This window comes from Pelodiscus sinensis, chromosome 20 (assembly GCF_049634645.1).
Source record: "Pelodiscus sinensis isolate JC-2024 chromosome 20, ASM4963464v1, whole genome shotgun sequence".
In the NCBI taxonomy this organism is placed as follows: Eukaryota; Metazoa; Chordata; order Testudines; family Trionychidae; genus Pelodiscus; species Pelodiscus sinensis.
This window is the reverse complement of record NC_134730.1, coordinates 21,050,365-21,065,582: the sequence shown is the minus strand read 5'-3', so window position 1 is coordinate 21,065,582 and position 15,218 is coordinate 21,050,365. Positions and strand designations below refer to the sequence as shown.

At 39.0% G+C, this 15,218-nt stretch overlaps 1 protein-coding gene across 18 annotated transcripts in view; it reads left to right on the top strand.

Moving 5' to 3' along the window:
• BPTF (bromodomain PHD finger transcription factor) overlaps positions 1-15,218 on the top strand; it is a 101,179-nt gene that overhangs the window by 33,131 nt on the left and 52,830 nt on the right. For 14 of the 18 annotated variants that reach the window (XM_075903937.1, XM_075903935.1, XM_075903929.1 and 11 more), the window contains 5 exons: positions 2,177-2,400; positions 4,524-4,733; positions 5,277-5,465; positions 12,723-12,896; positions 13,018-13,193. In XM_075903937.1, coding sequence (XP_075760052.1) covers positions 2,177-2,400; positions 4,524-4,733; positions 5,277-5,465; positions 12,723-12,896; positions 13,018-13,193 — 973 coding nt within the window. The remainder of the gene's footprint in view (positions 1-2,176; positions 2,401-4,523; positions 4,734-5,276; positions 5,466-12,722; positions 12,897-13,017; positions 13,194-15,218) is intronic. The other 4 variants (XM_075903942.1, XM_075903934.1, XM_075903931.1 and 1 more) reach the window with 3 other exon arrangements.

Here is a 15,218-nt window from a genome sequence, read left to right as displayed (position 1 = left end):
AAAACGCTCCAGAAGACACGGTACACGTGGTGCGCACACCTACTTCAAATGGACATGAGCAGCACATCTTGAAGAACAACAGTTACAGGTAAGTAACCGTTCTTTTCCACAGTCCCTTCACTGATACGTGTTTCAAATCCTATCATACCTGCAGAAATGTTTCTTGGTTTAGATGAAAAAGGGTTTGACCATTAACTCAATTGTTTGAAAAACATATACAGGCAGTCCCCAGGTTACGTACAAGATAGGGACTGTAGGTTTGTTCTTAAGTTGAATTTGTACGTAAGTTGGAACTGGCGTCCAGATTCAGCCGCTGCTGAAACTGACCAGCGGTTGACTACAGGAAGCTGCTGATCAGTTTAAACAGCGGCTGAATCTGGACGCCTGGAACAGAGCAGCTGGGGCGTTGCCGGGTTGGTCCAGTAGCGCCAAGGAGCGGCACTGTGGGACCAACCTGGCAGCGCCCCAGCTGCTCTACCACAGGCGTCCGTGAGAAAAGCCTGGTCTGCTGGGGGGGGGCGCACTAGCTGGAGCCATGGAGCCGCTTTTGTCGCTCTGGAGGACACGGGCGGCGGGACTGCGGCGCGTCTGGGTGGTCCCACTGCCCGCGTCCTCCAGGGTGAGTAAAGCCCCGTTCGTAAGTACGGATCCGACATAAGTCGGATCCGCGTAACTCGGGGACTGCCTGTAAGTAGCTAAGTATGAAGAGTATACCATAGAGACAAAGAAGAGCAAAAGGTTATAAAAATTGTTTTGAACTTTCCCTTTTATCTGAAATCTGTATGAACAACCTGAAAATGTTCTTAAATCATTTTGCTTGGAAACTTTTTAAAACAGCTAAATAATAAACCAAAACTAATATCAGATGGAGATTAGCAAGACTAGATCAGTGGTCCCCAAAATGTGGGGTGCCTGCCCCTAGTGGGGGCAGGAGAAAAAACACCACCCAGTCCCATTATGTCCCCAGCTCTGTTCTGGCCATGCTCCCAACTTCAGCCACTCCTAGCTCCACCACGTCATGCTTCTGTTCATGGCCCCACTCCTGACTCTCAACTAGAGCTAGTGGGGGCTGTTGAAGAGGGATAGTGGGGGGCCCCTCAAATAAAAAATTTGGAGACTGGTGAGCTAGAGCAATAAATTAGATTAACTAGAGTCGGTTGCCTTGTGCAAGCAAAGAAAGATTTCCCTAAATCCTTTTTAACAGAAAGGGTAGTATTTCTTTACAATATGCCAGATTATTTCAGCCAATCAAAACATATTTTTGAAGTAATATCTAGAAAAGTATTGATTTAGCTGCTGATATTTTTGTAATATTGAGATTGTCTTCAGAACACTTTAGTGTATTTGCATTTTTCTGCACTGTCTGTGTGTGACTGGTTTTTTTATAATTCTAATTTAAAGTATTCTAATATATAGATAAACGTCATCAAATCACATAAGGATGCCTATGTTCCTGAATGAGTAAGGCCAGATTGTGGGTAGGCTGGGAACCACAGAAGAGGGCCAGTAGCGAGGGAAATTTAACAAGTTCCCCTAATGAAATTGCCTCAGTCTTGTTTGTTTGGAAGAATTATGTAGAGAGAAGGAGCAGAATATTGTGCTTCTAAAACCTCTGAATTAGAGATCTGAAGAAGACCCTGTGCCACCTTTATTACTCTGGTGCATGTGCGCACAAGTGAATACTATCTGCATAATAAAACATTTCATGGTGATTGTGGGATTCCCCATCATTCAATTTCCGGACTCAATATATTTAAAATTTCAGTTATAATATTGCATTGTTTTAGGAGTGCTTGGGGAGAATGGCTTGCATTTATTAATATTGTAATAATTGAAAAGTAACTGCAGTAAATCCTATTGGAAGGTGGACAAATCAAATTTGAGGAGATGATTTAAAATCTTTTGTTTTAAAATCCCAGGGGATGAGCACAAAAATTGACGTTTTGAGGGAGCAGAGAGGAAGTAGTGTGAAAAGGCTATTAGGAAGGAGATGGAAAGAGAGGGAGCTTCTTTAGAAGCACGGAAGGCCAAAGGTGAATCTCAAGTGTTAATCTTATTTAGCCCTTATTGCTTAATGTTTTCTTGGAGAGAAAAGGGGGCAGGTAGGCTCATTTTTACATAAAATTCCTTATCTGTCTAAAATATAGAAACAATTGTTCTCAAACTCTTATTGCAGAGAGGAAGATTCAGACAATGAGAAGGATAAGAAACTCTGGTACTATAGCACAAAGGTCCAGCTGGCACAGTTAATTGAATGCCTAGACAAAGATTACTGGGAAGCTGATCTTTGCAAGACTCTTGAAGAAATGAGCCAAGAAATTCATCGGCATATGGATATCACTGAAGACCTTACTAACAAAGCACGTGGCAACAACAAATCTTTCCTTGCTGCAGCAAATGGTAGGAATAGTTGTTTACTGTGAGAATGAATGTTAAACACTTTCATATTTGTCTTTTAAAAATTACATTAACATTTTCCCCCAAGTTTTACACACACTTTTAAAAAATTTCTTGTTAATAACTTTATAACCTCAACCTGGCGGGCAGTAGCAATGTTATGAACTTTTGAAGTTGCTTCCATATTTCCTGGCTTTGACATTTAGTGTCTTGCTGAATTATTTGATATATCCTCTAGAAATATTCGTCTAGTACCTCCAAACATACTTATTCCGTGAATTTCTATTGAAAGAATGTTATGTCCCATGTAAGAGAGTGTGTGTGGGAAAATGGAGGGGAGAGTGTTCATTAGTGAAAGGGTTAAGTACCCTGTTAATTGAATTTATGTGGTGATGTAACCGTTCCAGAGACAAGTCCAAAGGAGTAACCTTTTTGGACTTCATAGGGATTATTAGTGGCAGGGGCTCAAAACAGAGTTTTCTTTCCTATTAACTGTATCTGCAGGTAATATTATTTGAAGGGGAAGAATAAAGGTTTGAATTACCTGAAAAATAGGCCTTTTTAATTTTAAATCTAAGTTTTTTGTTTAGCGCAGCGGTTCTCAAACTTTTTGGGCTCCGCAGCCCTTTACATGAGTAAAAATGTATGTGTAGCCCCAGCGGTCCACTGATTGTATGTATTGTACCTATCAGTGTTTCCAGTTTGTCAAGCTTGCAGAACCCCTGGAGATGTCTCGCAGAGACCTGGGGCTCTGCAGAGCACAGTTTGAGAAACACTGATTTAGAGACCTATACTTCTGCATCTTCAGGGCCACACTTAATATTTGGAAAGTAATAATAATCAGGAAGTACAGTATTTCGTGAACAATGATGCTACAGTTATGAGGTCTACTCAACTTTGTTTTAATTTAACATTTTTACTAAAATTTCATTTCTCTGCAGAACTTCTGAGCCACATATTTTGATAGAATATTGTAGACTGCAGTCAAAATACATTCCCTTTCAGAAGAGTGCCAAATATATAAATTCCCTAATATTACATTTTAGAATTTCTAATTAGCCAGCAATCTGGTGTAAAGTAAATGTTAACTGCTACTAACATGGGTAGTACATGATGCTCCTGAAACACAACTATATAATGTTATTACTACTAATAAATGAAGGAATTATGTATTTTGTATGAGTTACTAGTAACGGTATGGAATAGTAGTAGAAATAGTGACTAAATTCTTTTGTGAAAGACTTAAATTAACTCCATGGATGCATATCACTTGACATTTGGTATAATCTGTTTTCACTAGATAATTTTGACAAAGTACAAAATATAGGGATATTCTAGGCAGAGAAAACAAACAAGATAAAGTACAACCCAAAAATGAAAGTGTCAAATACATGGAAGCTGAATCTGAGTGCTAGTTTACATGCATGCTCTACACAAGCTAACGATTTGCATAATCTGTGTAGTCTCCTCAAGGAAAGAATTCTTTCACTTAAGCACCATATTTTTCTTTCAGCTTTTTTTTTCTTGCTGAAATGCAGCATGCATTTATGTAGCTCCAGCCATATTAAAGTAACAGTTTGAGCAATTCAACTTTTTATATGTCAATAAACAGGGCTCGCCGAACCGCGCTGTCCGGCGATCTGCGCATGCGCAGATTGCCCGAACCCAACTCTTCCGGGTTGCAATCTACTCAACAGGGGCGAGTAGATTGTATTATTTGTCGAGCCCTGTCAATAAAAGTATTTTAATAGTTATGAGATATGATGACTGCATGTAAGAAGTCTGAATCTTTAAGCTTTATGTAGAACCCTGCAAACAGTAAGCTGAAACTCAATTTTTCCACTCTGGAACAATGAAGGATTGAGTTAACGGGTTTGGTATTCTGTACGTAACATAATTTTTAGAAATCGAGTATTCAAATTGTCATATCTGAAAATGGAAAACAGAGGAAAAAATGGATATTATTTTTTGTTCTTAGCTCCTGGCATTTGTTTTGTGATTGTGAAAAGTAATTCTTTAAAAGTAAAGGCCCTCTTGATTTAAATTACTTCTGATTTAAGACTTCAACTTAGTGGCTCTCTATAAAAAGGCATTATTGCCTGAATTTTACTTTTTTCCTTCTGTAGATGAAATACTGGAATTGATTAGAATAAAAAAAGGAGAAATAGGGGAGGATAAAAGTGAAGTAACTGACGAAACAGATAATGACAAAATTGATGTTGAAAATAATGACCAAACAGATACTGAAAAAAGAAAGGAAGAACCTGCAGACCAGCTACAGGAAAAAAATGAAGAAACACCACCTGAGCAAGATTCAGAAAAAGGAAAAACAGAAGGTAAAGAAACTGACCTTTCATCAGCAATATTTGTGGTGTTCTTAAATAACCTTTCACTATCACATTAACTTCTGGAAATATTCATGTTGTTTTGTACACCAGCAAGATTTTTTTTTAATTGCTTTTGAAAGGGTAATGGAAATTTATTTCTTTATGGCTGTATACAATTTGTTTCTCTGTGGTAGATTTGGATAGTTCATTTCCCTGATTACTGTGTTACAATATAACTCCATTTTTGCTTTGAGATGTTTGTTTTTTTCTGGAATGGAGCTCAGTGGTGGTAGTCAATATATGTACATACGGGTACCCATGTTAAAGTATTTATTTCTAACAGTGTTTTTTAAATTAGAATCAAGTAGTTTTGGACTGTTTGCGTGCTCTGATACCATGAAGACACTACCTTACTACAAAAATACATTCAATATATTTTGGTGCTACAAAGTGGATGTAATACAAGAAACTGCTTAGCATGGATAAGGCCAAATGACATCCTAAGGAAATGTTAAGAATATCCTTAAAGATTTGTTGTGCATTTTACTGTAGAGCCAACAGACGTTGGGGATAAAAGTAACTCTGTGGCATCAAGCACAGACGGCAGCACCACAAATCCTTCTGCAGGAGAAACTAGTCCCTCTGAAGGGAAGAACGCAGTGGGGTATCAGTCAGAAATCTTTGATAGCAACAATGTGGCAGAGAAGAAGGTGGCATCAGAGCTCCCCCAGGATCTCTCAGGTACAGATGGCGCTGTATCAATGCCTCTGTAATTTGGGGAACCTTTAAGATTTTCTTATTATAAACTCTGGTTTGCCAACTAAAAACATTTTACAGTGTGTGTTCATTCATGTTGTTTGCTTGCAGTGCCATCCTTTACTGCTGCATTGTCATCTAACATTTAAAAATGTTTAATGTGGCCTTCCCTGCTGTTAGCATATGCTTCAATGCTTTCCAAAGATTACTGTGGCTAAGCTTTTCTCATGTTCTGTTTACTATATATTTTATTTTTCTTCATTACAAACCATAGTGATGGTGAACATCCTACAAAGGTTTATTTCAAATTCTTATTTGCTAATGGCTGTTAATTCATTTAAGTATAATATGCTGTAGAAATTACCAAGAAAAAAATTAGTATTTGTAGTTGTTCACATGGGTTTTTGCATTGGGTTGCCTGGAGAAAAGTCTTGCATGATCTCAAAAATCTGTAAGCTGAAGCTTAACAATGTATGCACAAAGCTTATTTTAAGCTGGTTTTTTTTTCATTGCAGCAGTAATTTGCTATTCCATAAAATACAATTATTTTCTTGAAACTCAGGAATGAGTGTGACTTGCTTAGTCTGGAGCATTAATTAGTACATTGAAACCATACAAATACTTTGTAGAAAAGACAGACAGTATTGTATTTTTTTCACCAAATTCCTACATTAGCAACAGATAACTTAATTTGAATAACTCATAGCATTAATTGTAAGATTGTGAAAGTTGTCTTTTCATAGTGAATATTACAAATAAGGTACTGCAGCTAAAAAAAAAAAAAGCTCTCAGCACAATAGTTTTTAAAACGTGTTCCTGATAACTTATTGAAAAATGTGGTGTGCTGTATTCCAAGAAAAAGTAAAATATCTCTAGTCAACCACCCTGACACATTATACAAACTATTTAAATTTTAAAATGTTGTTCTATTCTTTTTTATGAAATTACCCTTGTTATTCTCCACCATCAGTTAGGTTTTTTTCCTCTCCATTAGTAGCCAGCTCTGTAATTGGGCTTGCAGTTTTATGTACATTTTCAACAGAGAAAATCTGCTTGAGACAAAAACAAATGTGCTTTACTTTGGTATTTGTAGTTTAAGCATACTTTTTTTTCAATTACTGTTCATAAATCACCTGTTGAGTATACACTTCGTTTTAGCATTAATGAGAAATTAATCCTTTTCTTACAGGATATCAGCAAAGGTGCATGGGGAAAGTACATATGCTTTATTATTCAAAATTTGAAATTATATTTTTGTTTAAAATTTCATTTTTGAAAATGCTTTTTGGACAGGACTCTGGCTGCTGTTGGTTACGTTTTTGCAAGAGCAAAGGCTCAATGCATTCAGCTAAGCTTTTCTACCAGCAATCTCCACTAAATTCTTTGCTATCTCACAGTGATACATGTGCTGCTACTGTTGAATAATAGTCTGTGGGACCTTCATTAAAGAGACAGGAGGGACCTGTGACATAAAACAGGCAGGCATCCATACCCATACAGTTGCAACAGAAGCTGATGCAGATGTGGAAGAGAGAATCTACCTACTTACTTCTCAGCTACATGCCCTCTGGATCTCAGTTTCTTATGTGAATCTAGGTTGGGTGGGATGGTATATCTTCCCCTTCTCTTCCAAACTCCAGTCCTCAGATGGTTCTGTCTTCCCTGACCAGCAATAGGGCAGGCTCAAAATACACTGGTCATATTTTGGGTGACACACAGATTTGTTCATTTTCTTTGGTGAGTACTTCCCAGAGAGAGAATATTGGCCCAGCACCTGTCTTAAAAGGATTAGCAGGACCTCCATTCTGATCTGTTTTATATATGGTTGTATTACCACATTCACCACCACAGTATCTGAGCACCTGATCTTCTTGAAGCTTTGAGGAGGCGATGTCCAAAGTTAGAGAGAGCTCTCAGGAAGAAGTTGTTGAAGTACAGGAAAAAGCCCTACTTGTGTTTCTTTTGTACAAGATTTTCAAAGAAATAGGGGACTCTGCAATGAGCCAGATGCTTCCCATGCACTAAAGCCAACTGTGGCTTCTCTATTCTGTGTCTGCTTAAAATACAGCATGAGATCCAGGTGTCCTTCCTGCATGTAGGCAGCCTAGCCACTAACTTGGAGAATCAGCGCTCCAAATGGAGGAAGTGTGTTTTCTTTAAGACTGAGCTCATGAGATGGCATAAACAGATCACAGACCATTTTGGTGGGTTCAGCCATAATCTTGTGCGCTAAGACGTTAGTTGTGTGATTCCAACTTCTAAATCTAGACTCTGTGGCAGATCAGAAGTACAAAGAGATCTGGACCAGCCTGCTTGGTTTCAGACTTGTTGCTGGAGTTCTCCCTAGACACACAAACTTTGGTCTCTTTTCTACTTATGAGTAACCTTATGCTGGGAAGAGCCACTGGTTAAGGTCAAGATGTCAAGAGCTAAGACACTGAAACTCATTACTGCTGCTTTTAAAGATGGGAGGACTTGAATCAACCTCCTCAGAGCTTCCAGGTTCAGGACAGCCAGTGGAGTCCAAGTAGTCTTCTGTCATCCTTTTTCTTTCACCAGGATTGCTCCGATCCTCCCTCTTATGTCTTGCTACCAGATGAGGTTCCAGAAATCCTATCACTCAAGAACTTTGAGGAATGGGCCCAAGCTAGCAGTCTTTCAAATCAACTAAAATGTCTTTGCGACAGGGAAGCAAGCCTCTTGGCCATCCCTTGGAGGGGTATTCCATTTTTTCTACCATTAATGAGAGGATGCATCACAATGTATCTGCTAAGGTGGCTAATTACTTCATTAGAATACTTCATGGACTTCCATGCTCTTCTGAGTTCCTAAAGATTTTTGTCCATCTTCTGTAACTAGTAAGTCAAAAAGACAAAGCAGTAGTCAAGAATGTTTGTTTTTAGAATATCAGAACCACTAGGCATGTTCCTCAGGGATCTACTCTGGTTTTGCTAATTGTAGCATGGCACAGATAAAGATTTAACTCACACCATTCAGGATATTCAGAAAGCCAGTGGAGTAACAGGAAAACATAATCAAATCCTGTTGCATTAAGGAGGTTATAAATATTAATTCTGAATTTCCCTTCTATAACTGTCAGGACTATTTAATTTTGTTGTAGAAAATTCAGGCGGTTAAGAAAAAACAAGCACGATTTAAAAAATAATCATTATTTGTTTAATCCTACTTAAATAATAGAATACTAATTGAAATTTATTAAACATTTTGGACTTTTTTTGCATTTTCAGATATTAGTTTCAATTACAACACAGAGTATAAAGAGTACAATGCTCATTTGATATTTTGTATTACAAATATTTACACTGTAAAAGGGATAGAGAAAAATTGTATTTTTCAGTTCACAATCATACGATGACTGTTCTCCAATTTCTTTATTGTGAAAGTGTAATTTCCAGATTGTGTTTTTTTGTTTTTTGTTTTTTACATACCTGCCCTCAAAACCCAAACCATGTAAAACTTGAGCCTGAAAGTCCACTTAATCATATTTCTTGTTCAGCTACTTTCTAAGACAAACACGTTTTTTTTTTTTTTACATTTGCATTTTTAAATCTTATTCACCTGACAGTGAGAAGACTGTTCTCATGGTACTTTTGTAACTGGCTTTGCAAGGTACTTACATGCCTCGTATGCTAAACATTTGTATGCCACTTCATGCTTTGGCTACCATTCCAGAGGACATGCTTCCATCTTGATGACGATCATTAAAAGCATAATGTGTCAATTAAATTTGTGACTGAACGCCTCGTGAAAGATTTATATGTCTTCCTTCTCTGTTTTACCCACATTTTGCCATGTATTTCATGTTAATGTTCTTTCTAGCATGTGGCTCATATTAAGAACACTTTCGCTGCAATTTCTAAAAGCAAGCTATAGCACTCAACCCAAAGTTTAAGTATTTGAAATGCCTTCCAAAATCTGAGTGAGACGAGAAGTGAACCATGCTTTCCGAAGTCTTAAAAGAACAACACTCCAGTACAGAAACTATAGAACCCAAACCACCAAAAAAGAAAATCGACCTTCTGATGGTGGCATCTCATTCAGATGACGCAAATTGAATGTGTATCAGTCTGCACTGCTTTGGATCATTATAAAAAAGAACCCATCATCAGCATGTCATCTGTAATGATGGTTGACCTATGAAGGGACATCTGAATCTTTAACGCACTTGGTTATACTGGTTACAACAGTGCCATGTGAACTCCTGTTCTCACTTTCAGGTGACATTATAAGCAAGAAGCAGTCAGCATTATATCCTGTAAATGTAAACAAACTTGTAAGCTCTAAAGTTTTTTACATTATTTTCTTTTTCAATGTAGTTTTTTGTACATAATTCCACATTTGTGAGTTCAATTTTCATGATAGAGATAGCACTAACTTACTTGTAATGAGGGAATTGAAATATTTTTGTTTTTTTATGATGCAATCACAATGAATACAAAGCAAGCACTGTACATATTATGTTCTGTGTTGTAATCGAAATGAATATATTTGAAATTGTAGAAAATATCCACAAATATTTAAATGAAGTGTTTGACAGCGTGATTAATCATGCAATTAATCATGATTAACTTTTTAATTGCTTGACAGCCCTAGTTCTTATGCATATTCATTGTCTTGGTAAAATTGGTGCTTAGCTCTAAGAAGACGGAGGAACTGCATTTTTAGAAGTGTGATCAATTTACTTCTGATTCAGAGATGACAAATAAAATGCAGATTAAAAAATATTCTTTAAGTAATAACTCATTCAATAATATAAACGGTAAGAATTATAAAAAAATATCACTATTAATGTTCAGTTTTTGCATTCCTCTTAATTTGGATGACACAAGCAATTCTTGGTTTGTATTCTCTAGCACCGTACTGTAATGCTTATGTTGCAGGCACAAAACTTAAGTCTACTTGTTTTATTAAAATATACTCCAGTAAATAGTATATAAAAATACAGATAATTGACTTGTATTTTGTATATTTTACAAGGTTTATTGTTATAAAAATTTAGGTTTTATAATTTTGGGAGCAAAATAAATATGTAGAGTTCTATAAGTATAGCAGATATCTATTTCAAATGTAAGTATTCTCCTTTGTTGAATCCAGTGCTCTGGATAGAAGTAATAACTTCTGGGTATTTCTTTTGGGGGAGGAATAGGACCTGGAAGCATCCCCTTTCTTCAGTAAACATTTCCAAAGAAGCAAAATTTAAACAAACCCCAAAAACTTAAGGCAAAGAAATCCAACTATTAAGTTGTCAACACTACATCATCTTTTAGCATGATTTAATGTTCCTTCTTGTCCTGACTTGAAGAAAGTTATATAATGCTAAACCAAATCTGTATAGAATACTAGACAAATGTAGGGAGTATCTGTCCAGAGCAATGTATCCCCATGAAGAGAAACCAAAATTTCAGGTAAGAAAACTAATTTTGGCTTTCTCCTGGGAATTTGACAGCATGGATAATTTCTAAATTACAGGTTGGACCTCTCTGGTCCAGCACCCTCTGGACCTGACTGATCCCGAATGAGGGGATTGGCCCCAGACCAGGGAAGGTCCTTCCCCTTGTGGCCATGCTGCCACCAGGCTAGGGCTCCAGCCTGCCTTGGTTGTTACCTCAGCCCCGGGGCTCTCACCAGCCCCGCTACTGCGGGGGCCAGAGCACCATGGCCAGAGCTGCACAACTGGGACATAGTTCCCCAGCAGCCTGGCTCCACAGCAGAGGCAGAGCTCCACAGCCGCCTGGCTTCAGGGCCAGGGCTTCAGAGCCAGAGCTCCAGGGCAGGGCCGGAGCTGCAGAACTCCCTGACTGCCACTGGGGCTGGAGTTCCTTGGTTGCTGGAGGCAGAACGTGGCTGAAACTCCCTGGCTACTGCTGGGGTCAGAACTCCCTGGCCAGGGCTGGAGCTCCATGGCCGCTGGGGCTAGGGAGTTCTGCTGGAGTTAGAACTCCCTGCCCTGACTTCCATGCTTCTCCCTCCCCCTCCCCTCAGCCCCCCACTCTGTGCTTTTGGCTAAGTCGCCTGTGCCCCTTCTGGTGCTCCTGTCCCGCCACCAAACCTCCCTCTTCCTGGGCTCTGTGGTCCAGGAACATCCATGGTCCTTGTCGGACCACAGATGTTGCTGGACCAGGGAGTCCCGGTTAAGGGAGGTACAACACATAGGCTGTGTCTACACTGGCATGAATTTCCAGAACTGCTTAAAACGGAATACTATTCCGTTTTCAGTTTTTCCGGAAAAGGAGCATCTACATTGGCAGGCTGCTTTTCCGGAAAAGCCCTTTTTCCAGAAAAGCGTCTGTGGCCAATGTAGACGCGCTTTTCCGGAAAAGAGCCCCGATCGCCATTTTCGTGATCGGGGCTTTTTTCCGGAAAAGACTACTGGGCTGTCTACACTGGCCCTTTTCCGGAACAGTGTTCCGGAATAAGGACTTATGCCCGAGCGGGAGCAGAATAGTTTTTCCGGAATAGCGGCTGATTTTGTACAGTAGAGCATGGTTGCTTTTCCGGAAATTCAAGGGCCAGTGTAGACAGCTCGCAGCTTATTCCGGAAAAGCGGCTGATTTTCCGGAATAAGTGGCCCAGTGTAGACACAGCCATAGTATTTATTTGGTCTTTGCTGATTCACTCTTCATTGGTATTTTACTGAACATATATTTTGGTACTGTTAATCAGTTTCAGAATATCAGGTTATGAAGAACGTTTATCTTGAATGGTAGGCTAGGCAGAAAATCTTGTTTTGAAATCTGGGAGAGGTTAAATGCAAAGAACAAAAGAAATAGTGATTAATTTTTTCATTTGTAGATTTCAACTACTGAAAAGCATGTAATTGTCTATAAATAGACAAATGATCCACTGGCAATATTTTATGAAGACATTTATTTATGTAGAATTTGTCAATTTAAGTCATAGGGCTAAAATGGTCACTTCTTGTTTTTACTTCCTTGCTTATTTGACCATAGAAATTTTGAATAGCTTGAATTGTTTTGAAAACTGATTGGAGAGAGGGAGATCTTTGTTTTCAGTAGGTGCATATGCTTGTATATGCTTAGTACATCAAAGATTCTTAGGTAGACCTTTTGAGATAATGAAAACTACCAATTCTTCCATGTTACAAATGAGTTGATGTTTCAGTAGCTCATCTGACTTTCTTGGGATTTTTAACTTAAAAAAAAAAAAAAAGCTTAATTGATTCAGTACTGAAAATCTAAAAATAAAGTCCTTCTTTTGTAGAAGAAACCTGTCAGATGACCCCCAACATCAGTCCTAGTGCATCCTCTGCACCTTTCCAGTCTAATGCTGAAAGCAGTAACAGCAGTGAGCTGAATTCTATGCAGAATGACTCCAGTAAGACTTCTGATGATGCTGAGAATATAGAAGGAGAATCCCAGACATCAGAGGAAATAGGTAGAAATAAAAGTGTTACGAGTGTTATTCTTTCTAAATATAATAGTTAAATTTCATAATTTCCATGTTAACACATTTGCAATTTATTCTTTTTTTATTATTTAAATTACTTTGGTGGTAGGGGAGAAATCCAATGGTGAAAGAAGTGATTCTCCATGCGCTGGGAAAGGCACATCAAGCTCAACACGAATGCTTACCAGGTTACGAAATCCAGATAGCAAGCTGAGCCAGATGAAAAGCCAGCAGGTTGCTGCTGCAGCACATGAAGCAAATAAAGTATTTAAAGAAGGCAGAGAGGTTTGTACACATTTTGAGAAATTCCTGAATTATAGTGGTAAAAGAAACCTTGGTGCTACAATCTTTACAAAATGGGGGTCAATGACACAGTAGGAGATGCATGAAAAATTAGAACTGTTATTTTTTTGTCCCTTATTTTGCCATCTTTGTAGCTGCTCTCAGATTTGTTCTATGTAGAATGGTGTGTCAATAACAAAGTGGAGTAGAGTCATTTTCCTTGTGGGTGAAGCAAGTTTTGTTGGCTTTCTTTTCTAGGAAAGTGGTGCATTGGGTATGGTAAACACATACAAGCTAGTTTGTTATATTTTTACCCCTTATTTTATTGATCAGATGTGTTGAAATTCTCTTTAGAGTTGTAGCTTCTTGGGACTTGTCATGTTTGACTGTCACGTGCCTTTGTGAATTCCATTGTGCTGTGTGCATGTGCTCTATCTTCCTGAGACTGAGGATTCTTGCTCTCAGTGGCTGTTGATCTATGCCTATGCCCTTCTCCTCATGCTCTGAACTGAGGGTGTAAGAAGCGTCAAAGACTGACAATTTCTCCAGTTCTTTCTTACTGCCTGTGGTCTGAGGTGTGTGTGCAGTTGCTTCTGCCTCAAATGGTAAATATCTGTAAATAATTTTAGGTACCGTTTTTAGATTTAGGAATAGGTTTTAAAAGTCAGGGCCTTGAGAAGTCTTCCCCTACCTTAATACCCACCCATATAGGGTAATCAGTATGTCAAACAACTATGAATTTAAAAACTGCATTTCCTGCTGCTGGCCTTCTCAGGTGGTAACTACCTCAGGTGCTTCTACTGCCTCAGAGAAGCTCACATCCTCTCCAAGTGCCCTTTTTAGCCAGTCTCTTTTAAGCTGAGCCCATCAAGCATGTGAGAATAGGCTCTGGAGCTTCCTAATGTATCATGCTGTGGGGTCCCCATTCAACCTTAGCCTGTCAGAACTTTATGTACATCGGGCAGAGGCATCAAAAAGTGCCTGTCAGAGCGCTGTGATCTTTGTACTTGTGAGGTTTATAGGACTGGAGCTGTGAACTCCTCCAAAGGGGCATGAGAAGGGTAGGAAACATTCAGGTAAGAAACAAGAGAAATCTGCCTCTTGATACGCACCTGAAAAAAGGACCTTCTCTGACATACTAGAAGTTAGGTGTTAGCATTGTCTCATGACTCCAAAGAGTAAGGCATCCTAAAGTTGGCATGATCTACAGGAGCAGGATTGTACTCATTACTGGCCAGAGAGCAGCAGAAGTGGATGCCTTCTATATTGAGGTACCATTGTTCTGTGATAGGCAGGTTTTGGTACCAAAGGCCATGACAAGACTGAGACTGCTGATGCCACCAAAGGAAATGAATCCACGCTACACCCATGTGTTTGGGGATTGACACAACACCACACAGGACTTGGCCATCCTGTTGAACCTAGAGTGTCTCATCCTGGTAGCAATGATAGGCAGGTGTCCTAGTTGGTTCTTCAGATGTCCCGGTTGGTTCTGGTTTTCCAACAGTGTGCAGATGAGTGTCCATACAGCTATAGCCGGCTCTTTCCAGCTTCATGGAAGCCAATGCTCATCCCCTCCCACTCCGTTGCCTCTGAGATAGAAGCAGCAGGGGTGACTGCATTCGCATCCCTACTATGTTGTGGTGCCACGCAGATAAGAAACAAGAGAAATCTACCTCTTGATACTCACCTGAAAAAGGAAATACGATTGGGACAAAGGCAAAATCAGTCATCCCAATCCACCATCCTTCCACCTAACAGCCTGACATTTGGCTGGATGACATTCTAATAAAGCAGTTGCAAACAGTTGATTAGCGCCTTAACAGTAAAATAGGAAACCACAAAACAATGCTATACAACAAAGGGAAAAGACTTTTTTAGTCTGGTGTCAACATCAGATAGATCCAGTGGCTTCCAATATCCCAGCTCTCTTGGAATCACTTTTCTACACTTCATGTCTACTTATTAAATCCCTGTGGATGCACTTAATGGTCAGTGCCTGTCACCCTCCAGTTGTCACAGGATCAA